The 25,064-nt window shown below is 35.4% G+C and overlaps 1 protein-coding gene across 2 annotated transcripts in view; it reads left to right on the top strand.

Annotated features, from left to right (window-relative positions):
• dsh (Segment polarity protein dishevelled) overlaps positions 1-25,064 on the top strand; it is a 46,874-nt gene that overhangs the window by 15,139 nt on the left and 6,671 nt on the right. For both annotated transcript variants that reach the window (XM_071598548.1, XM_071598549.1), the window contains exons 6-13: positions 673-852; positions 1,225-1,468; positions 2,281-2,409; positions 2,870-2,997; positions 5,779-5,862; positions 7,344-7,478; positions 7,946-8,113; positions 10,726-11,034. In XM_071598548.1, coding sequence (XP_071454649.1) covers positions 673-852; positions 1,225-1,468; positions 2,281-2,409; positions 2,870-2,997; positions 5,779-5,862; positions 7,344-7,478; positions 7,946-8,113; positions 10,726-11,034 — 1,377 coding nt within the window. The remainder of the gene's footprint in view (positions 1-672; positions 853-1,224; positions 1,469-2,280; positions 2,410-2,869; positions 2,998-5,778; positions 5,863-7,343; positions 7,479-7,945; positions 8,114-10,725; positions 11,035-25,064) is intronic.

The following is a 25,064-nucleotide window of genomic DNA, read 5'->3' as shown; positions in this document are numbered from 1 at the left end:
TTCAATATTACTCCTAGAATACACCATTTTGCAAATAATCCTGCTTGTTCAAGCCTGTCCAGACTCGTCTAAGTTAAAAAAATATACTGATCAGACAGTTTATCCCAAAACTCAATTTATGAGGGTGTGAAATGTTTTTCATTTTTTCTTTTTCATGAAATATTATATATGAAAGCAAAGCACTCTTTACTATTAATTGTATTATATGTAGTGATGAAAGCTCTAGTCCCATTAAATAAATAAATCTTCTTGAATGTAGCGTTAAAAATTTCATTGTCAAAAAATGATTATTTTCCCACTTGTGTGAGTTAGTTTTAAGCAAAAAAAGTGTCCAAAGTGTTAGTGGAAATGGTGATCATTCTTAAGTTTGTGTTCATCATGTTATGCTAAATAGGCATGAATGCAATATATCATCTAGATCTTTCAAAGCATCATGTTTGTACCACTCTTAATTGATGACCTCTGCCATTGACCAGCTTGAGTTAATGCAAAGAAAATTGTCTCACTAAGTCTTGGAAATTTTAAGTCTTCATGCAAAAACTCCTTTAATGCATTTGCTACATTGGTAAGCATCAAGCATTGATTTTTACTGAGGTTGGTGTGAAAGCCTAGTCCTAACTATTCAGAAAATAGTTACATCTATTGCATATATGTCTGATTTTTTTTCCCTAGGGTTACGGATAAATGGCCACAGCAAGCACCGCTCCTCGGGCCACGGTTATGAGTCTTCTTCTATGCTCAGCTCAGACCTTGAGACAACAAGTTTCCTTGAATCAGAAGATGATGCATCTAGCCGAATCACTACCACCACAGGGCGCGCCACCAATTTATCAGTCGATAGAGCTACTGCAGGTTTGTGATATGTTTTTGGTTCTCTCAAAATGTAGCAAGTTAAAAAAAAATACTGTTTATAATGTCATGAACAGTATCATGATGAAAGATGGACAATGTTCTTACTTAAAATTTAAATGTGAGCATGTTTATTACAAATAAAAATTGAGTTTCGATTGCTGGTGCAGAATTGATGTAGTATTTCAAAACATTGGTTCCTCTGGCTATAATTCTGTCATTTATTCAGCTCCTTGAAAAACAAGTTTCCAACTTGAAAGCTGTATTTTCAAGGAACCAACTAGCCAAGTTTCCAAGAGACTGTGATTTGAAATACTATCAGAGCCACATCTTTAAAATTGGTCATTCTCTCAAATCAAAATATTTGCATTCCAGACCAGAGCAGCGTTGTCTCTAGGCTACAACAGCAAGCACGGAGGAGGCCCAGGCGTCGTCGCCACCGCCTACCGCCACTCTCACGCACCTCCTCATTTTCTTCTATCACAGACTCCACCATGTCGCTCAATATCATCACAGTGACTCTGAACATGGATACAGTCAATTTCCTTGGCATCAGCATCGTAGGCCAGAGTAATAAAGGAGGCGATGGTGGCATTTATGTTGGTTCAATAATGAAGGGGTGAGTGGAATGAGAGCATTAAAGCATAAATTCTCTTCAAAATTGACTAGTTAAAATATCCTAAAGATGATCTCTGTGGACCCTAATGTTGGAAATCATTGTAAATGAAATAATGATTACTTAAAGCTATTGTACCTATTTTTACTTTTTCAGTGCATACATATTTTCCTCTTAATCATGTTTTATGTATTGCAGCAGATATTGGGACTACCAGCTAAATTTACGTTGGTGGTCATTTCTAAAATTTAAATTAAGCGATATATCATAATTTGATTGATAATTATAAACAGTAGAGGAAATAATCAGATAAGGGATTACAAAAAGAATTTTTAAAGATGAAAAACTTTAGACTCTAGGTATAGTTACTGCATCTGGAATTGAAATTAAGCATATCAACTTTTATTTAAGGCCTTTGCTTACCATACCCTGCCCAGTTTTAAAGTTAAATGCTCATATTTATCCTTTATGTTACTTCATACGGCCATATTTTTCAAGAAATAGTGAGACAAGGCATTACACTAACATTAAAAATGGCATGCAGCTGTATAAAAATCTATGATTGATAAGAAGGTTACTAATAAAATACTTAATTTTGTGAAATTATTGATTATAAATGATATATTTGTCTTATTGCACTGTTATGCTAAAAATAGTCACTAAAATGGTTATATAATCACTTCTTTTCATCATTAAAGTTTGTGATTCGCTTATTCTAAACCTTAAATTATTTGTAAACCATGCAGAAAGAAGTGCAAGTTCTTTCACTAACTTGAGTTAAAAATTATTTTCATCTTTGTTCCTTGTTTTCTCAGTGGGGCTGTGGCACTGGATGGGAGAATAGAACCTGGTGACATGATTTTACAAGTAAATGACATCAACTTTGAAAACATGTCCAATGATGAGGCTGTCCGTGTTCTCAGAGAAGTGGTACAGAAACCGGGGTAGGTGGCTTTATATCTTTCAATTACCATTTCAAGTTTTTTCTTTTTATCTGTTTACCAAGTTTACAAGGGATGCTATTTGATTTGCAATGAAATAATAGGCTTTGAGAATAAAACAGGTGTGGCAACAGAGGTGTTTTTCATATCTATAAAGCTTTCATGATGAAAGATTTCCATCAAGCATGAAACTTCCCTGCAAATACAGGCACTACACATTGAATCTTATAACTTGGCAATCTTTAGAAGTGTTTTTGAGACTTGTGTATTATCTGATAAATTTAATCATACAAATGGAATGTCTTTATCAATTCCCCTTCCTCGCACAATATTCTAAAAAGAAAATTACATTGCTCTTTAGTTATGTCAAATCTCTTTAAATCCTACATCTTAAGAGTTATGTTGTTAACCTTACATAATGCTCTCCTTATATTTTTTTTACTTTGCCATTAAAAATATGTAGGCCAATCAAATTAGTGGTGGCCAAGTGCTGGGACCCGAATCCCAAGGGTTACTTCACAATTCCAAGGACAGAACCAGTGAGGCCAATAGATCCAGGGGCATGGGTAGCACACACCGCTGCAATCAGAGGTAAGTGTATTTTCTTTATAATTCTACTTGTCTAAATCAGCAATTAAAATTAGGAGTGGAGCTGTCCTTAAAAGGTTTACTTTGTTAATATTTCATTTGGAGTTAACTTAACCAAATCCAAGTAGGGCATCCCTCATTTTCAACAATATGACATTAAGTGAATTGCAGGGCTACAAGCATGTTATGTTATAATGATATAACTTTTTCACTTAAATCAACAATTTGAAAAAACGCCATGCACTGTCATGTTTTTCTCAACTTGAGTATTGGAATGAAATTATTACTACTTAATATATCCCATGCCAGTATTTAGGACGTAACAGATGAGCAAACATGATCATTACCTTGTTTCATCCCTGTTTAAATCACCATTCTCATTACTATCCCTCCCTTTCCCCATCAATTTTCAACCTTCAGCCTTTTTTAACCCAGCATGTTTATTGGATTTTGATCACATTTCAATATCACAATGTCAGAGTGTGAAAATCATTCGTCTTTACCAGGATTCGAACCCGGATCCCTCCATGTCTGGCCGAGTGCTTTAGCCAGTTAAGCTATCAAGGCATCCTCATAAACTCTTGAGATTTTGGGGGCTTTAAAGGAGCAAGATGTTGTGACGGAATACTATGAAGACGATTCGAAAAGTAAAGTCTCCTATGTTTTTCATGAAATCAAATTTATTCTCAACTTTGCTTACATCGTTGGAAAGGTGGAGCATTTAGCTATTTTTCGACATAGTCGCCTTGACGATCAATCACTTTTTGCATCCTTGTAAGCAGCTTTTGAAAACCAGTGCGGTACCTTTCTCCCCCCGCGTCGTGAAGCCAACTGAGGACTGCTTCTCCAATATAAATTCATTGCCATTTAGTGGAAGTGTACGGTGAGAAGAGTATGGACATAAAAATGTGCGGAAGTGGCGCAGGGAGTTTTTTGATGGCCAGGAAAACGTCCACGATGAGCAGCAGTTAGGGCGGCCGAGTTTGCAGGACTCAACGGTGACTCCAATTGACAAGGTGGTGCGAACGAACTAGAGAATTACCTTTCATGAGATAAAGGAAGGCCTTAATGAAGAGAGTGGCTACTTCTCCATGCAGAATATTGTGTCCGGAGGTCCTCAGTTACGACAAGGTGTCTCACCAAAGGAGTGTGTTTGTATCATGACAATGCATCTCCACATGTATCACATCAAACAACCTCCCTACTCAATGAATTTGGCTGGGATATCATCAAACAGCCTCCTTACAGCTCGGACTTTGCCCCAAGCAACTGCCACTTGTTTCCCGCTCTCAAAAAGCACCTTGGAGGACAGAAATTCAAGTCAGATGAGGAAGTGCAAGAAGCAGTCGTCAGTCAGCTTCGTGGTGCGGTGGGAGAAAGGTATGATGCCGGTATTAAAAAACTGCTTACAAGAATGTAAAAAGTGATTGATCGTCAAGGCGATTATGTGGAAAAATAGCTGTATGCTCAGCCTTTCATACAATGTACACTAAGTTGAGAATAAATTTGATTTTTCATGAAAAAAAATAGGAGGCCTTACTTTTCAAATTGCCCTCGTACAATGTCACAGGACTTGCCACAGTCCACGAGGTTTGAGCCAACTTTAAGCACTTAGGCTGGTTTTAACATAGACAAATTCCAAGAAACTGCGGGAGATGCCGCAGCAGTAAGTTTTAACAGAGTCATCCGTTTGTATGCATTTCAATGCAACAATTTCAATTTACCCTCTAAAATTGTTGCATAGCTAAGGATAATTGAAAATACCTTTTAAATGAAATTTTAGCTTTAGGAAACCTAAAATATTCTTCATAAGTGAAAAAAAGAAAATCTTTTTCAGCAGTGATAAAAAGCAAAAAGACCTTAATTGATAATGCACCCATTGAACTTAGTCTAATTACAAGAAACTGCAGGAGATGCTGTGACAGTAACTTTAAATGGAGTCATCCACTAAATGTGCATTACATTTTTACAATTTCAGAATGTTAAAATCATTTGCCTTGACTATGATTCGAACCCAGATCCCCTCAATGTCCAGCTGAGTGCTTTAGCCAGTTAAGCTAATAAGGCATCCTCTTACATGCTGAAACTTTGCAGGATTTAAAGGAACAAGATGTTGTTATTGCGGAATCTCCTGTAGGTTCTTGGGATTTATCAAAGGTAAAACACCATATTAATTATGTTGGCTTTAGCCTCATGGACTGTGGTGCTTTGCACAGACTACGAATGACATTGTATGTATGGTATTTAGTCCTAAAAACTTATTCCTTTAAAGTGCTGAAAATTTCAGAGTGTCAGCGAATGCCTCTGTAGCTTAACTGATTAAAGTACTCGGCCGGACATCTAGGCATCCGGTTTTGAATCCAAGTCAGGGTGAATGATTTCTAGCTCAATATAAAAAATAATCAGTGGACTCACAAGAAAGTTTATGACTGTTTACCCTGTATGAATTACATTGTTAAATTGGGAAATAATATTTAAATGCATCTGTTGAGCTTGTAGCCAGTGGTAACAAATGAAGTTTTTATTAAATAATTTTAGCTTAATTTATTAGAGAATCAGCATTTTGTACCCCTGCTGAGGATTCTCTTTATTTTCTTTCGATTAATTTCTTACCATAGGTAGTCAAACATTTTATATTGTTTGTATTTCATGCACATTAGAATTTAGTTAATTTAAGAATTCAGTTAAGTTGTCTCCATGAAAATCTTGTTGCTTATAATGTACTTCATTGAGCAGTAATTAGGTTTTAATCATATTACCCTACTTTATTGATTTTTTTCTCAGGAGAATATCCAATTAGGCCACCATCTGTAAGCACATTAACTTCTACCAGCTCTTCAATAACTTCCAGCATGCCTGATTCAGAAAGTAAGTATGCTATTCTAAGTCTCTATCAGTGATACCATACATATTTTATTGAACAATCTATCAAAGCAACTTTTTTAAGTCATTGGCATATTACAGAAGCAGGATGATGTTCTTAATGATAGTATTTAATAGTGATGTTGTAATAGGAAATGGGATGTCATGATCCCTTTGTATTTATTGTGGTTACATTCCAAAAAAGGAGACAAAATGCATGAACCTCAAAAATAGATGTCACAATTTTATGAGAAAAGGGGATAAGTTTAGAGTACTGCAATGTTAAAGGGAATGAGAGACCACCATGTTATTATTTCTAACTGATGCTGGCCTGCATTCACAAATACGAAATCGTTATTCTGGGTAAATATGCCCGAGGTAAAATTATCCCCTCAGTTGGATCCTTAAGGTTGAAGGGCTTTCCACAAAACATGGATGAATCTTAAGTGCAGGTGTAAATGGTGACCTCATCCTTGTTATGGAAAATCACTTGTAATTCAAGAAGATTGATAAATAGTGGTAATAAAAATGAGTAGAAAAATCACTGAACTAGCTGTAAAGGTGTTTGAAATCTTTTCTTTTATGTGTGATATAATCAAAGTGTTGAGTGTTGCCAGCATATATTGTTATAATAAAAAGTTACACAAGATTAACCCTGCTCCGTCCGTTATCTCCTTTAGAAGTACAGATCCACACCAAATATTTTGCACTTGATTTCTTTTTTATATTGACTATGGGAAATAAGTAAATTGTCTCAAAGTGTAAATCAGGTCAAAATATTTTGTTGCAATAAACTGCCTCTCTTATTTGATGTTTCTAAAGGAGTTAGCTGATGAAGCAGAAGTAAGTTTGCTTGATTTGTAATGCCAGCATAGGAGATATACAGCTGGGGAAATATGGATAAGAAAAATAAAAAAGTTGGTTTGACTAATTTTTGTGGAAATTTTCACCATTGTTTGTCACATTCTTCCATGGTTAATATTACACGTAAACAATATTACTCAGGCATCCAGAAAAGTTCTGTTGTGTGTAACCCAAAGCTAAGGAATCATTTACAGCCTAATTCAGATTGGTAGAATTATGATTCATTATTTTATAAGTTGGCTATGAAGAAGCTTTATGCAAACTTAATCATCATGATGTGTTTCTATTTGAATGAAAAGGTTCACACTGGAGTAAAAAGATATTTTTTTTTAATTGGAGACATGTACCTAACTCTGAAGTGTGCATAATTCTTTTTCAGTATCATAAATGTGTTTGTACTCGCCATGATATGCATTATTTTCCATGTACACATTACCAATTATTATTTATTAATAAATTAGCAAAATTTCACAATAAGTTGTGTAAACATTAAAAGGTTTTTGTGATTTAATTTTTATAATTGTTGTACAATGTAATGTATGTATACTGTATATGTAAAGTATGAAAATCAAGATTTCATGATTTATACACTTGTATTTTTATTATTGGCCATACATTTATAGGACCTTTTGAGGAACTTCACTTGTCGGTGTCGACGGACATGGCAACCATAGTTAGGGCAATGGCAAGGTCTGATTCAGGTCTGGAGATTCGGGACCGTATGTGGCTAAAAATCACCATTCCCAATGCATTCATTGGTGAGTTAACTATTTTGCAATCTCCCCTTCCTTTTTTCTTTTTTTCTTTCATAATGGGATTTTTTAATACCTTATTTGAATGGCCAACTCATGATATTCCCATATTAAAGAAATGGTCAGTGATATTGCTTTCTCGTCATATTTCTTAAGAGTAGAGGAGTGAACTCCAAAAAGGATTCTGGCTATTTTCTGTTATCATCTGCGATGACTTATACCAGCAGAGCTGATAATAAAGAGCATTTCATGTGCTGATATTGTAGTACATATTTCTTTGCTTGAATTTTGTTTTAGTGTTGATCATAAGTACCTCTGACTTTTAAATGGAGTTATTATTTGTGCATTTTTACATTGTAAATGTATGAAGTCAACAAATTTACAATGCAAGAAAGTGCAAATCCTTGAGAATATGAGTCTAATAGTTATGAAACTGATGGAATACTGAGTTGATTTTGGATGAATGATTCCAGGTGCTGATGTTGTAGACTGGCTGCATACTCATGTGGATGGGTTTGTGGATAGAAGAGATGCTCGCAAGTATGCCTCGCAGATGCTTAAGGCGGGATACATTCGGCACACAGTTAACAAAATTACATTCTCTGAGCAGTGCTATTATGTATTTGGAGATCTTTGTGGAGGTAAGGAAGTAAAATAATTTTATACCAGCAGTGGGAGTAAAATATGGTGAGAGAGGAATTATAAAATGTATTTACCATTATTCATCCATGCATTAACTAAGTGCATGTTTCAGGAACCACAAATTCTGTAATTATATTTCTGCTTCGTAAATACTCTCATTGTACCCTAAGATTTACTAAGGATTTTATAGTCAATTGCAGACCAACTTAATGTGATTCTTATAGCCTTTTAATGTTCATCACCTTAATATGCAGTACTAGATACAGTTATGTGTTACTGATTTGCCATCTCATATTTGAAACAACATGGGAATGTGAGCTAAATCCTTGAATAGAGCATTATAACCAAACTTTTTGTTATATTCCTGGTTTATGATTGGCTCTAGTCTCAAATTATGCATTGATCACTAGTAGACTACACTTCTTAAATCTGGGAAAAGCTTCATCAAACATTATAGTCATCAAATACTATTTATATTATGTTCTTTTCAGTGAATATTTGAGTATTTTACATGGCATTCAGTCCATCTTGCAAGATGTATTGAATCTTGTAGTAGTTTTTTTGTGATATTGTATCGAAGGTTTTCAAATCAGACACCCTATATGAAAGGCGATGCTATTATTTTTACCATTTTGTGGCCTAAATACAGTAGTTGTACGTCAGTTCAGAATTGAACAGATTTGCCAGGCTGTAAAAAAAACGAGTGATTCACAGATTTTTTGGGGAGAGTATTTATGAGAAATTTGATGGTGCAATCTGGGTAATTATAACTGTTACTCTTTTGCTACTCATTTGAGTTTTAATATTACTTCGAAAACATGTTTTGTTTTTCATGCACAGCAATGAATTTACAAACTTTTCGCATGGAAAAGGGTGGAAGTGTTTGAATTGTGTTCTCTCCTATATGAACCATTTTATCATCCACATTGCTTGTGGTATTGTACCCATATAATTTAAAGTGATACCATATAGTTTATTTTCACATTTCATTGAATAAATGAGAAGAGATAGCAAAGCAAGATCTCTGCAATGGTGATAGCAGGTTAATTTTGTTTCCAAAAAATACTTCTAATTAAAATTTTCTTATCTTTCATAAACTTGTCATGTAATATATAATTTTTGTTGTGGAAGTAACAGGAAACATAAATTTTTGACTCAAGAGGGAGCTGGACTGATTAGGGTTGGGCTACTTCGCCCAGCTATATGTCTTATCAGCATATTTCCCTATTTTATGGTGACGGTTTTCAATTTTGTACTTTTTTAGTGTCTGTTAAAATTTATGTACTCAAAGAGCATGAGTAACCAGAGGCAGCCAAGAGAATCTCTACCTTATAATAAAATATCAATCCAAGTAGACTGGTATTTTAACAGCATTTCCTTGGTATTGTCTCATTAGAAGTTGTATGAATGTTTGAAATAATTTATGTGCTTCTATTAATTTTTTGTCTGCATCTTCCCTTGTAATTACTTATAGACCCCATGCAACATCTCCTAGGTGCCTCTGCATTCCCTGTATTTGCCACCCTTTTTTTAAATTTTTGTGCTTTAGTATTAGAATCTTTAGTTTCCCCATTCGTATACAAATTTTGCTTTTCTGTGGCAAAGATCCCTTTGTGGCTCTCTACGTTCTCTTATACTACCTTACAGCTAAAGCCAGTGCATCCTTGAATTGCACACAAAGTTCCATTGAATAGTGCTTCTCATAAAATAAACTTCTTTTAATTTATTTTTTTTGTTTTTGAAAATCACATCGCAAATTCATTTGAAGCAGCAATGTTGTACATGCTAATCCTTCATGTTGTGGCTCATTAATTAGGAAGCTGAGTTATGAAGTGATCATTCATTTCTCTTTTCCTTGCAAGTTAAGATGCTACTTAGGCATTTAAAAGAAAATTATTGCTCCATAAATGAGACTTTGTCCATGCTAGAACATTATGCATCAGTTTAGCTGTATTAGATGCTGCTTTATAAGCATAGGCAAAACATTTCCAGTGTGCTCTTTTCTTATTCAATGGCTATATTAATATTTTTATGTAACTTGAGCTCTGGGGATCAAGTAATGAAATAATAGAAAGATTATATCAAGATGTGTACTTTATTTTTCTCAATTATTATTCCTAAAGAGCATAGCCAATTCCAAGTCTCAGCCTTCTTAAAATTATTATCATTAGAAGTATTGGACTTTTTTTCGTTAGATTCTAAAAGCTGACTCACATGGAGACAATGAAGTATCATCCTTAACTATAAAAATTATGCTCTTCAATTTAAATTATATCAATCAAGGTAGTGCCATTTTAACACTAGAGGGAATTATAAAATGAGGAAAGCATTTAAAATATATAGTTTCATTGGCTATTAGAACATAATTTTTTGCTTTCACAAAATAAGTGGTGTTAGTTCCAAATTCAAATTTAAAGCTGATTGTTATGTAGTCAAAATCACTTATTGGAATGTAGGAGATAGCATATTTGGATGAATTTGGAAAATTCTAGGGACGTAAACTTCAAATCCCTATTCATTTGCTGATGATACTCGAGGAAGTGTAACATCTTTGCTGCATTAATCCTTTCCATTTTCAGTAAAACTCTTTTGAACCATTTCTTTTTAACAGCCTTCTCAACAATAAAGATACATGCATCTGAGGATGGGGCTGTGTCTTCATCCGAAGCTGACAGAGACACTGTGGGTCCCCTTCCCCCTCCCTCATCCCTCACCCCCTGGGCAGGGGGGCCAGGGAGCACTGCCATGGGGCCACCTGCACCCCCTCCCCCTGCCTCAGCACCCCCAGCACATATGCCCTATGCTGGTACTTACCTCCCTCATGCGGGTGGTACTTATACTCCTATGCCCTTCAACTATGCTAATGAACCAAGTCTACTTTATGGATACCGTGGGGAGGAAAGTGTCCACAGTGGATCAGGTAAATGCATTAATTTTCTTATTGGTTTATTATTTTATCAGTTTATCCACATTTTTTGACCAAATATGTAGCTTTGAAGCTTTCTTGCTATAAGTCAAAGATTACAGTAGATATTTTATTATTCATTGTTTTTGTTCAGTCTTTCATGAAGAAAGTATGTGGTCAGATAATGTTGACATGTGCAATTCACATTCTCTGCAGGAGAAGTCTCATAGTTATGATCTGATTATTTTGAAAGATTTGTTTAAAAACTTGGCTCATATAATGAATGCTAACTATGGCCGATAATATATGGAAAGAAAATCTCCCGTATTAATTCGCAATGTAGTGGAAGGAAAAGCGACCAATGTTCAAATTAGGAAGGAGTGAAAAACAATTACTAAACTCAATCTCAGACTCGTCTTTGTGAGGCTCAAATAATTTACATGCATCTAGGTTTTCAGAGAATCATTTCTCACAACCCACTAATCATACTGATGTAGGTGTAAATGAAATTAAACAAGAAATATACTTTTTACCTTGCTTGAATTTGTGAAATTCAGGTAGCCATGTGGTTCTCACTAACTCATAAACAGAGGTTTATTTTTAGAATATCTCCTATCTACCGTGTCCCACCAATCATCCTATTGAGGCAACAGTAAAAATAATAATAGCAATGCAATCACTCCCATGCATAAGTTTGTTAAATGCAGTGACCCACTCTGTCATGTTAGGAGAGCTAGGTTTGAAAGGAGGAGTGTCAGAAAAACCCTCAGTATTCCACCTGCCAGGCAGGTATCTTCAGAGAAGAAACAGAACTTTGTGAAAATTTTCCCCATATACCTTATTCCAGTAAATGGAATAAATATCCAGGTCTTTTTATTGCTGACTCCATGTAATCCATGTGAACCCCACATCAGTACAATTATGCATGGGGGGGGGGGGGGCTTAACCTGGCAGAACTCTTAGTATTAGCTTATTTGCTACCGTGACATTATAAGTCTGCTGGACTCATAATGTTTTTATTTTCCATAATAATTTAGTATTGGTCCCAATGAGTAATTCTGTGTACCTTTCCGCACATCTCTTTTAGTCATCTTTCATTTGTACTAAATGAGCTTACATCACCAAAACAGCATATTTTGTCTTAGGAGTGCAATTTATTAGCCTCTCAGGCTTGAAATGAGTTTTGGCATTACCTATTGATATGCTTTATTTGCATCGACAAGTATACTTTGCTGGATTTTGGACACAAATGGAGCTCTTTTTCTAATTTTTAAGATTCTTTTATTACTTCTAAACTTTGTGATGCCTTTCACAGGAAATATCAACCGATTAGGAAGAATATATTAATTGTATGTGTAGTCTAGTCTGAAAGTTGATCTCTTAATAATCACTTTGTTAGTTGCTAAAAACAGTGGAAATACATGGGAGTGAGAAAACAGCACTATTTTGGCTCTAATATTTCGTGGTTTCTAGAAAATCAGTCACCTCATTTTTTTAACCATTTGTGCTTCTTATATTACAATAATGTATAAGTTTTAATTTCACTTGTCAAGACTGAGATATCATTTTATATTGAATGTTTTCCATTGATAGAAGACCTATGTATTAGGGAAGCTAGGAGGGTTTTCATCTGACCAACAATGATTCATAAAATTTTGTTTCTTAACTATTGATAGCATAAATAATCATTAATTGCACACTCTGAACAAAGGCCCTTCATTGTAAAATTTGAGGCGATCATCATTCCTGCTTGTGTAGAACCTCATGAAGAGAAACAAAGAAATCAAAATTTTGCTGATGCAGTTAGAGGAGAATATCAGTCAGTCAGAGTACAACATTTAAAAATTGAGATTAAATGTGCCAGAGAATGAAAAATACAGTCAGTGTAGGCAGCAAAGAAAAATGCATCATGAATTTGAGTTAGGAAACAATGTCATACGATAAAGCCATGAACAGTTTGTAAAGTAATATTTATTTATTCAGTATTAGTCCAAAAGCAGCACATTTTGGCCTTTACATCGAACCATTAACAACGATAACAATGGTCACATTTACAAACACCCAAGCCCTAGGTGGAGGAAAACTCACCCAGGCGGGAATCGAACCCGCGACCCTTGGAATGGCAGATGAGGACGTTACCCCGCCGCTACCGGGGTCCTCAAACAGGCAGATTTCTTGTTGAATGACTGATGCTGATGCAATAACTTCATTTAGGAATACCAGCATCATTTTATCCAGGATTTTCAAATATTTAAATGCAGTAAACATCTGCCAATATCTAAAAAAAGACCCACCATGGAGAGAAGGGAAAAGGCAGGCTTGATGAAATTTGATGATTGAGGGGTGGCCCTAATAAATGCTGGGAATGGATTAGAACTAAAGTAACAGTAATTTGAACAAGAAACAAAAACGTTCTTATATCTTGCAAACAACCACTGTCATTTCTTTATGTTCCCATCCCACTTATCCCTCTATACTGAGGATTTACATAAAAGTTGAAGAGCACAAGTAAATTGGGAAGTATCAGGAATTATCCTTAAATGTTCATATTACAAGTGTATAACCACTGGTAACTCATAATGATGCAGGACTATCATATCACATAGCGTATGTTTTATTTACAGTAGTTATTTCATTCAGTCATTTTTTCGTTATTATTTTTTTCACTTTTCTCAGAGTTGTTAATTTTTTCTAAATAAATAGCCGTGTTCATTATGTCAAATATACAAATAATTTTTGCTAGAATTTTCTTAATTTTTTAACAATTGCTCGTCAATGGAATAGATGATTCAATGAAATCTCTTAGTCTGAAAATTCATTCACTATATCAGGTTCTTATTATTACCCGTTCTGATTATATACTATATATATTTTCCAACCATTTACATCTTTTTCATATGTTAGCTAATTCATATATCTTTCGTTATTGTAGATGCATAGTCATTACGGTGGGTATTTTGTCTTGGTTGCAAGATTATCAACCACAAAACTCTTTAAAGTGGTTTATCATGCACTCTTATGACACTGCGTTAATTTTATAACTTGAATTGTCATATTCAAAGAATGTATTGTAAAACTCCTTATTTGCATTGTCATAATGAACATTTTCCTACTATTTACAACCCTTTTGTGGGTCCTATCACACCAATTGTTCCTTCGAATGTAAGTAAAAACTTCTGGGTACATTATTTCATTTTCAATTTTCCAACCATTTACATCTTTTTCTGTGAGATATTCCAGAAATAGAACAGTTTATAGAACAGTTTAGCATGTTTCTAAGATCTTTAGAATATTTTACAATTTTTTTGTTTTAAAATATTTTGAATGCTTTCCAAAAGGTACCTTTGATGGCATGAAAAACCATGGATGGCAATAGTTCATGTAGTTTAGTTTATCTAGTGGCAGCAATTTGAAGTGTTAGGATTAAGAGTTTGAAAATGGTGGCTTAGTGCCAAAAGTGCCCAGAAATTTTAACTCTTTTAATCCATAATTGCTGTATGCTCTAGAACAGTGCATGGAAGGAAGGAAATACAATATGATACCCTACATGAGCAAGATAAAATGCCATGTTATGCCGTGAGTGTTGTATGTAAATTACAATAGCAGAGCATGAAAAAGTGTTCATTAGGAAAGATGATACATTTTTGAAAGAGTATAATTTTATATACTATAACCTATTAAAATTATTTTCTTGAATTTTAATTCCATCATTTCAAAAATTATTCACATCTTAAAGGAATTTCAAATTTTGGCTACCTTTGCTAATCATGATGGCTCTCTAGCTCAGATTCTCATGTTCTGTGAAGTTAGTTACCTTTATTTTACTAAAACCAGAGTAATTAACCCAAAATTTGATTATATTCAAAGCGAAAGTATCCCACAAAGGGTGCCGCAGGGTGAAAAAACAGAAATTTCCATCGAGGAGCAGGGTTAGGAAACAAGTTTTTTTCAGACCTCTTGGGGAAGGCTAGTTGATGTCTAAAACTTTAATAAGGAGGTGGCTATTTGAAATGACCATGTTAACTCTACATCTATGAAAGTCTTAAGGAAAAGAGCGATAGATAATTGTTTCATCATTCCTTAAAAAAAATTAAGTAAAAGTTAGTTAGATTGATAAATTAACTGTGAAGTTTTTATATGGTAGGAATTGTTGGTGCAACTTCTAGAAAATGTAAAATGAGAATGAAAGAAATACTGAGAGGTAGCCAGAAGTCCTTGATGGAAGGGAGAATATTTAGGAAAATGGATGAAAAGGAAAAGAACACATACTTCGGGTTTGTTTTGTGAATGTGAAGTTACGTACTTGATTTAACACAAAATAAACTTAAATCATAATGTAGTTACATTTATGAAATATTCAATCATAATCACCTTAATAATGTTGTACCTTATTAAAAAGTGTATTAACAATTGGAAAAAATATTCCAGTGTAGCCCAGTAGTGTTCAAGCCAATAGCTTCCTTTTTTTCTTGAAAAAATTGCTTAAGTCAGGCAAGGGTGCATGAAAAGGAGACTCATTTTCTGAAACCTTTATGATGCTCCAAGATCAAGGAGTAGGCCCTGGCTTGCTTACGGCAATGAAATTCACTGTGGAATGAAGTCCGATCTAAAGACTCTCTCTAGGTATTCTAAGTCACCCAAAACCACCAGGTGTCTGAATGCATATTGAAAAACATTGGGAGTAGGGGATTTCATTGTTATGCCAACTGAGTGCTTAGTACTGACATTAAAGGTGGAAATTATGGATTCTTTTATTATAGATTTCATTTTTTCCCAATAAGAAATCATTTCCGAAAGTCTTTGTCGTCCTCATGCTTGTCACTAATGTACTTATTCACATGATCTTTTCAAAATCTATACTTATGATAGGTGCTATGTTCTGTGACCTGAGCTCTACAAAAAGTAGACAAAATCTATTGTTAGAAATAATGACAAACATTTTCTGGCTCACTAATGATAGAAAATTTTAAAGCGTAAAGAGCAGTAAACATAAATATGCCAATGGCATAACTTATAGGAGAAGATGATCTGACTGATCATTCTGACAGCGGATCTACTTAGTAAAAAATTGATGAATTGGTTAAGTACATTTTTCAATAGATAAATAACCAAGAGTTGGTACTAACCCCTGTATCTTGCAGAATTCAATTGCTTTCTCCCCACGAAACCAATAACAACCAAATTTTTATTGAACCAAAATCCAAAAGAAGGGAAAATGTTGAGTTATCATTCACAAAATCAGAATCTCATTTCAGTTTCATTGTTCCTGTTTACATATATATATAGGCTTAATTTAAAATATTAAGTAATCATGATTATTTCGAAAATAGCATGAGCAAGTTATGCACAATCTGGTGATGTCAATGTCAGGCATAATCATATTAAAAGTAATCAGATTATTTTAATAATTATTAAAAAGATTATAATAATATTATTTTCTAATATTTTTTAATTTGATTGTTTAACAGTCCTGGAAATATTATTGTCTTTCCCAGAACAAAGAGACAAAAGGTATTTTTTGTTATACAAAAATAAAAGTTTTCAGACTAGAATGAGGGAAGATGAATGAAAAAAAATCAATATTTATTTACAATCCTCAAAAGTATAAATGATGGCATAATATTTAGGTGGCGATTTGTTTGATGCCTCTGCATGACAGAAGAGAATGTGATATTTCTATTTTTTTAACCCTTCAAGCTCTTGAATACATAAAACAAAACCATGCAAAATATACATATATTAACTACAAATTAAAATAATTGAGCCAGACTCGTATACAAAGTAAGATTTATGCCACAAGAGCTGAATTTCACTCTAAAAATATAAATGAATTGAAGCATTTTTAAATGATAGACTTATATTTTTTCTAATCCTGATCCAAATCATAGAGCTATATAATAAGGGAGAAGATTTTATTAGGCTGTACACTTTTAAATTCATCATTGTTAAATTTCAAGAAACTGGGAGATACCGCTACAGTAACTTTTAGCAGAGTCATCTGGTAATGCACATTGTCATCATTGGCTTTGGCACTTAGGATAAGGCACTAATGATGCAATTATTAGCAATCAAAGGGATAATCGTATTATCGCTTTAACTTGAATTTACACCTGCTATAATGTCTGTGCTATTATGTGCCTAGATTTTTGTGAGCATTATTTCATTTAGAAAAACCTTATTTGCCCGTATAGAGTAGGAATTGCTGAAGAATTACTCCAGAATTGTGTAGGAGACATACCAGATTTAGGAAACGTTTGTTATTATGTGATCATATTTTGAGGGGTTAATGTTTTAGATGTATTTTTTATTTCTGTAGGGAATTATGAGCTGGTTTTTATGTATAAGTTCCACAAAAATTCATGTGTGACCAATGTTTAGAATGATATTTGAGTTGAAAAAATAATTATCTACTGTACTTAGAAGATATTGTGCTTGTAAGAAAACGAAGCAAGGCTGGACTTGGCATAACAGGTGCTTGGAGCAGTATTAAATCAAATTTGTTTTTGATTTTATTAAACAATTTTCACTATCAGGATAATGTTGATGATAACTGCCCTAATCATTGAACCCATGTCAAAGCATTGTATTTGAAACTACTAGTTTTCAGGCTCAAAAAATGTAATGGCATTACCATTAGTTGGATTTTACTAGTGTTGATCTAGCTTTGTAAAGAACAAACTGTCTACACTCGACCAATAATTTTGTTGTTGCGGAGTATGAGCGACAGTATTCTTCAAACAATTTATAACGTTTTTGTACAAATTCCCTTTTAGTAGTACCATGAAATTGATAGATATGATTTGCTTGTATAGCTTTCTCTGACCCATTTTAGTGCCTCAACATTCTTCTTTGCTAAATCCTAATAGTATTTACTATGCAGAGTGCTCATCATCTACTATAAAGCATGGTATATTCATTATGAACTCCATTGATGATGCATGATTATAATGACAGAAAGCCCATTTCACAATCTCCAATTAGAGATAATTATATGTAATACCTTGTAAGTTTATTTTTTTAATGTAGCATTAGAGAATAAGGCTGTCCCTCTTGTCAATTCTTTGTAAGAAGTGTAATTTTTTATGTAAACATTCCTTTTTCACTTTTCTTTGTGGAATTGGAGCATGGAGACTTTTAACACTTTAAATTTTAGCACTTGAGACTAAATATTTCAAGAGTCTTCTGGAACACGTTCTACAAATGAGGTATGAAAAGGTATAATATACAAGCAGTTGAACTCTGTATAACCTAGACCCACGTGTATGTGAGATTTTGGCTGATTGTGAGATAATCTATTTGGAAATGAAATAGTTTATAATGCTTGCCTCCGTGAGGAATACTAAATTACAGAGACTATTAAAAATTGTTGGAAGTGGTTCAAGTTGTCAAGTCCTTCCATCACTTAGAAGCATGCCATGAGACTCACGTTATACTTTAGTTGAAGATATTTTGATGCTTATAAATTGCCCACACTGAACCCCTTCTTCTTAAGGGAGAAATATTGTTATATCTGTATAGAGATTTGACTAAAAGCTACCATCTTAATCCTCCAACGTGCATACTTTAATCGAGCCCTTTCAGTGTGGGAAAAATCAAAAAAGTAACAAGATCTGACACTCACTGATGTGCTAACAGATACAAGAAATTCACAGTGAACCTCTTGAATTTCTTATGCATATTTGTATTTCTTCTGAGCTTTCTCATGCTGTGACTGTCTCTCTCACACACCCATGTATTGATTTTCATAAATTATGTGGCTTTTGCATATTCCATTCATGAGTGTCAGAACCAGGGAAGGCAATAGAATATTGCCCTCTCTAGTGCAGTGAATTAGAAGATCATATTCCCCTCTTTGGGTGAATGCTGTTATTTCAGTACCTTCATGAAACACTGCTTGGGTGAAAAGGCCCTCCAAAGTCATGTCAAAAACAAATATTAATGCAACATCGCCAATATAGAGATTCCATCTCCCATCCGGAGTTCTGTATCAAAGTCTGGTTTTTTAAGTTGCCTTTCTACCTGCCATCTCAGTACTGTTACATTCTTGCCTCAAGTACCACTTCTCATGCTCTAATAATTTCCAAGTTTCATTGTTATCTTAACTTACAAATGATATTGTAAAAAGGGATAAATGTGCTTAATCATGTGACAAAGAAGAAATGAATAATAGTTAGTATGTTATATTTATTAACTGTTATACTTAGATCAGCCCCGATGTGCAGTCTGCTCATGCATTTATTTTTGATGAAATCAAGCATAAATAGCCCTGAGTCACATATAAGCTGTAAAAAAAATTACCCATAACTTGATGGCCCTGTCAACAAGCTTGTGATAGTTCTATGTCCAAGATATTCTATATAGGTGAAGGAAGTTTCAAATACATATTTTTCAGTCCAGTATTACATGAAAATTAGATGAGGTTTTATTTTTCTCTGTCAAAACCCCTAGTATAGCATCACATGCAGAAAATGATCCCTGATCCAGTCATGAGAGTATATTTTTGGAAAAATAAACTCTTCAACTAATGTTTGGTAGTAGTTTATATTGTCCTATGGCACATCACAATAAAGTCATTCTCTTGAAAATGTGAAGAAGTGGGAGAAAGGTACATTAACTTTTTCAGTTTCTCTTCCAGCAAACTTGAACATAGGTTTTGTGTTGTTTACAGTCTTGAACTTGTAAGAAAGTGCAGGAATTTCACATCATTAAAATCATTCACCTTCTCTGAGATTCAAACTCAGACCTCTTGATGTCCAGCCAGTGGCTTTGACTTATTAATACACCAAAGTAACCCATTCCTTTATGAATTTCTGGGGGCTCTAAAAGAACAAGATATAGTGCCAAATCAGCATGCATACAATATCAGAAGTAATAGTATTTAACTGTATTGTGCCACGATGCATGAGGTTAAATTTAAGAAAAATGGTTTTTGCCTTTGAAGAATTCAAAGAAACGCGGGATATGTCACGGCAGCTACTTTAATGGAGTACACCTCTGATGGTTTGAAACCTGTTGAAGCAAATGATTTTTGCATTGTTAAATTCTTTCATTTTGATGCAAGTCAGTGAAGGTCCCAAGAGAGTAACTTCATCCTATTGTCTATATGAGATTTTTTTAATTAGCAAGAAAAATATGTGCTCAGTGCTGCTGTTCAAAAATCATGCACATGTTTCCCCTCAACAGTCACAGAGTTTCTGTTTGGGTGAGTAGTTGTTACAATTGCTTACACAATGATGTACTAATGACACCTAAGGTTTTCAGGTGACTCCCATGTTATTTCATCTCGCCAAATGATGATCAGATGGAACAATGCAGGAGTAACACAAAACCAAAATGGGAGAGTAATATTTTTGGTCACACCCTGCTTAAATGCATAGACTAATTACTAAAATCATGGTCTAAGAATTTGGAATTTTATGAAATGTGCTCATATATGGCCACCTTATCAAAATAGTTTTCATCATTGGTGACAGATTTTTAGCCATTAATGTTGTATTATGTATGAAGCAGTGACTCAACTAGCTTAGAGGAGCAAGTTCTTAATTGCCTCATTTTTATTTTCTGGAATTATTTAATGCTACACTGTCTGAATAATTAAAAATAAAGATTGCAAGTATCTTAAATGGGCATGATATTGACTAAAACATTTTTATGGCTCAAGAAAGTAAACATCCTCAGCTAAAGGTCCCAAAATATGTTAATGAAGCAATTTATCATTTTCCATGCAGCTTGGGGAAATAGTATGTTAGGTCTGGTCGGTCAATACTATGTAGAATAATGTAGTGTGAAAGAGCATAAAAAAATTGTCATGTGTGACTGACTTTGTGTTGCAAAACATGCATATTTAGGAGCTCATCGCAAACCTTTAATTTGAGAAAACACAACTATTAGTGCATTAAAAAATGATATTCTCAATGGCTAATTAGATATGCAAAGAAATGCAACAAACAACAACCATTTAAGTAGAGAATGTGGCTATATGTGATGACATTCACTAAAAAGACAACATTCCATTTTTTATCAATCAATAATGGCAACAGTTGGCCTGATACATCCATTGACTATATGTAAACTATAGTTAACAAATCCCCTAAAAATTGATGCTGCTCTGCAGCCTTTATTGGTGGTGAAAGAGGCATAGTTTACTGTTTACAAATGATTTCCCTGAAAATTATTTTTCTTCGCCTGTAAACTGAAACTTAACCTCCTTGAAAATGTTCTCTCTATTTATATAGAGGATTTGGCAGTTCAATCCGGACAAATGAAAATTAAATTCCTTTTACACACAAGTAGTGGTACTGTCAAGAGTAACATTACTCAATGTAACCCCCTTATTTTATTTATTATTAGGTAATCTACCGGTTAAGGTAGGTTTTCAGATGGACATAGCTACTAAATAAATATTTTGTGGCTCCAAGCAAAGCACAAAATCCAGTATCCTACTCTACGTCAGGTCCCTCTTCATCTCGTTTAACTTCCTTATCTTGTTCCTTCCCTTTCCTCATTTGCCTAACATTTTCCCCTCTATTACAGTCTTCAACATCCCACTACCAGTCAATACCCCCTTCATCCACTTTTCCTACCTCAATAGGATTTCTCCCAACAAACTTCTCTCTTCGCCCACCATACCAAGTACTTCCTCATTTGTTTTCTTCTCTGTCCACTTCACCTTCTCCATTCTTCTCCACACCCACCTTTTAAAAGCCTCCAGTCTACGTCTATCCTCCTGCTTCAATGACCATGTTTCTGCGCCGTACATAGTTACACTCCATATCAAAATTTTTATGAGTCTCTTCTTAATATCCTTACTCAACGTCCCTGTCAGCAACTCCCTCCTCCTTGTGAAAGCCTCTTTGCCTAGCGCAATTCTTCTCCTTACGTCCCTACTACGTTGACCGTGTTGGTCCAAAACACTTCCGAGATAAATAAACTGTTTTACCTGCTCTAGTTTTTGCCCTCCTATTTTAATGTTTAGCTTAGCCTTTTTCTTTCCAGGAAGTCGCATAACCTTTGTTTTATTAATATTGATTTTCATCCCATACCTGTCGCACTGAATTTCCAATTCACTCAGCAATGCTTGCAACCCCTTGGCTGACTGACAAACTAAAGCTTGGCCATCAGCGAACCTAATTGATTTAACAAATTCCCTGCCCACTTTCATTCCTACCTCCAGTTCTTCCCATGCCTCTTTAATCATTTCCTCTACATACAGGTTGAACAGCAACGGTGATAATGGGCAACCCTGCCTTACACCTCTTCCTAGCACTGCCCATCCGGACTCCCCGTTCCCCACTCGCACCTGAGCAGTCTGAGACATGTACAAGTGGCGGTTTAGCCTCCATTCCATTCAATCTATTCCTATTTTCTGCAGAATACTCATTAGTTTTTCCCAATTCACTCTATCAAATGCTTTTTCGAAATCTGCGAAACAGGCAAATACCTCCTGGTTGTATTCTATATTCCTCTAGATTAATAATCTCATTACTGCAATGGCATCATGCGTACCTCTCCCCTTCCTAAACCCAAACTGATCATCCCCTAAGTAATCATTTGCCCTACTCTCTATCCTTTTGTTTATGATCCTGAGAACTTTAGCTGTGGGGGACATCAAACTTATTGTCCTGTAGTCCTCACATGATGTAGCCTTTACCTTTTTTGGAATAGGAACTAAAACTGATCTCACAAAGTCTTCTGGCCAGATTCCTTCCTCATAGATACTACGTATCAGCCCATATAACCTCTTCCTCCCACATCTGCCTAAGTATTTCAGTAGTTCCGCAGGAATGTTATCCACCCCCATGGCCTTATTTAGTTTCATCTCCCTAAATGCCCTTTCTATCTCATCGTAGAGTATGTCTGGACCTAAGCTATCTTCCTCTACGTCATGTTCCTTTTCTATGTCTAACTTTGTTGGTCTAAGTTCTTTACTACACAGTTCTTCTATGTATTCCTTCCATCACTTTTGGATCTTTCCTGTGTCATCTATTATCTTACCTGCCTTATCTCTAACTGTGAGCATAGATCTTCCCTTCTTTCTTCCCGTTAGTAATTTAACCTTGCTGTATAGCGTACCAATTTTACCCTTTCTCTGAAAACTTCTGATCTCCTCACACTGCGTTTTCCATCATGCTTCTTTTTCTTAATTGGTTGCCCGTCTCATTATTTAACTCTTTGTACTTCATTTTGCCCAACTCTGTATTTACATTCTTCCATTTTCTTCTCTCATCCATCTTTTTAATCATCTCATCCGTGACCCATGGTTTCCGTGTTCTTTTCCTGTTAATGGTTCCTATCGTGTCTTTTGTGGCTTTCGATATCCCTTTCTTGATACATTCCCATTTTGTCAATAGCACTCAGTTCTATATCATCCTTCATGATTTTCTCTACAGCCTGCTGGTACTCCTTCTTTTTCAATCCATTTAGTGCTTCTACATTCCATTTCCTAACCCTCTGCCCCGGCCTTATTTTTTTGAAATGGACGCTACACTTCATTACAACCAAATTGTGGTCAGAGTCCGCATCCACTCCTGGGAAGCTGTCCGGATTGGTCACACTGTTCCTAAACCTGTGCCTAATTATAACAGAATCTAACTGACACCTTTCCAAGTTCCCTGGCATTTTCCATGTATGCCTATGCTATTTGTGGCGTCTAAACCAAGTTGGGGATGATTAACCCCTGTCTCCTGTGGAACTCAATTTCTTTCTCCCCGTGGTCATTCCTCGTGGCTAAACCATAGTCCCCCACCTCATCACCATCTCTTCCTTTGCCTACCGTCGCATTCCAATCCCCCATCACTATCAAATGTTTCCCTGCAGGAACATGCACGATTTTGTCCTCCAACTGATCATATATCCTATCGACCACTTCCTCCTTATGGTTGCTTGGTGGCATGTATACTTGAACAATGACCAAGTTCCTCGGGTCTGCTTCCATCTCTACTAGTAATATTCTATCCGTTGCTTGTTCTAAGTTGATTACACTTCTTCCTACCTCTTCATTCAATATTATGGCAACGCCTTGTTGGCTCTCATCCCATCCGCTGTGTATTATTCTATAATTATCACTTCAGTAATCCCCGCTATCCTTCCATCTCACCTCTCTTAGACTTAAAATATCTATAGAAAGTGGTTCTTTCGGGTTTTCTTCCGCGTGTATCCATTTTCCGGACAATATTTCGCCAACATTCCAGTTGGCTTCCTCAGGTCCAGTGTAGTGTTCCGATGCAGGTTTTGGTCCAATCTATATACCCTCCGTTTGGCGCCTATTTTGTGGAGGTGTGCTCTGATTCATTGAAATCCTTGAGGACCCGTTTCCACGCACCGGCGAGGGGGTAGCCGTCCTCGCAGTTGAAATTTCTGGGCGTTTTTGTAATTTCAATTGCCTCTCTGATAATCCTTGGATAGTAGCGGCCTTCTTTATTCAATAAAGTGGCCTTGTCAAACTCAATATTATGTGTCAGTCCACTCCAATGATGTTCAGCCACCGCTGACTGCTGGAACTGTCTGTTTTTTACGGTCCTTCTGTGTTCTTGGACTCGGCATTTCAGCGCTCTTGATGTTTGGCCGATGTAGGAGTTGCCGCAGCTGCATTGGATTTGGTAAATTCCTCCAGAGATGTCTTTTGGGAGGCGGTATTTCGTGTTGACTAGTATATTGACCATTTTGGTTACGCATTTGAACCTGGCCGAGACGTTGTGTTTCCGGAGGCGGAGGGCCCTAGCAATTTTTTCCGTTGTTCCCGCGACGTACGGCAGGATAGCGTGTGCCCTCGCCTTTTCCTTAGGGCTAGTCTCGATGGTCCTCTCCAGGGCCATCTGCTTCTTTTCCTCCACCCTGTGCATTATCTTCAGAATGTTGTCACACCGTAAGCCATTCATCTGGAACGTTTTCAGTAGATGTTGTTTTTCTTTTCCAATGGAGGCAGCGTCAGAGAGAGAGCATGCTCGGTGGAGTAAGGTTTTAATTACTCCGGCTTTTTGTTGAGGGTGGTGATGGGAGTCTGCATGGAGATATTGGTCCGTATGGGTCTTTTTCCGAAAAACGGA

The sequence above is a fragment of the Hetaerina americana genome, unplaced genomic scaffold (assembly GCF_022747635.1).
Source record: "Hetaerina americana unplaced genomic scaffold, ioHetAmer1.1.p SCAF_10, whole genome shotgun sequence".
In the NCBI taxonomy this organism is placed as follows: Eukaryota; Metazoa; Arthropoda; class Insecta; order Odonata; family Calopterygidae; genus Hetaerina; species Hetaerina americana.
Note: the sequence above shows the minus strand (reverse complement) of the source record. Positions and strands in the feature narration are given on the sequence as shown.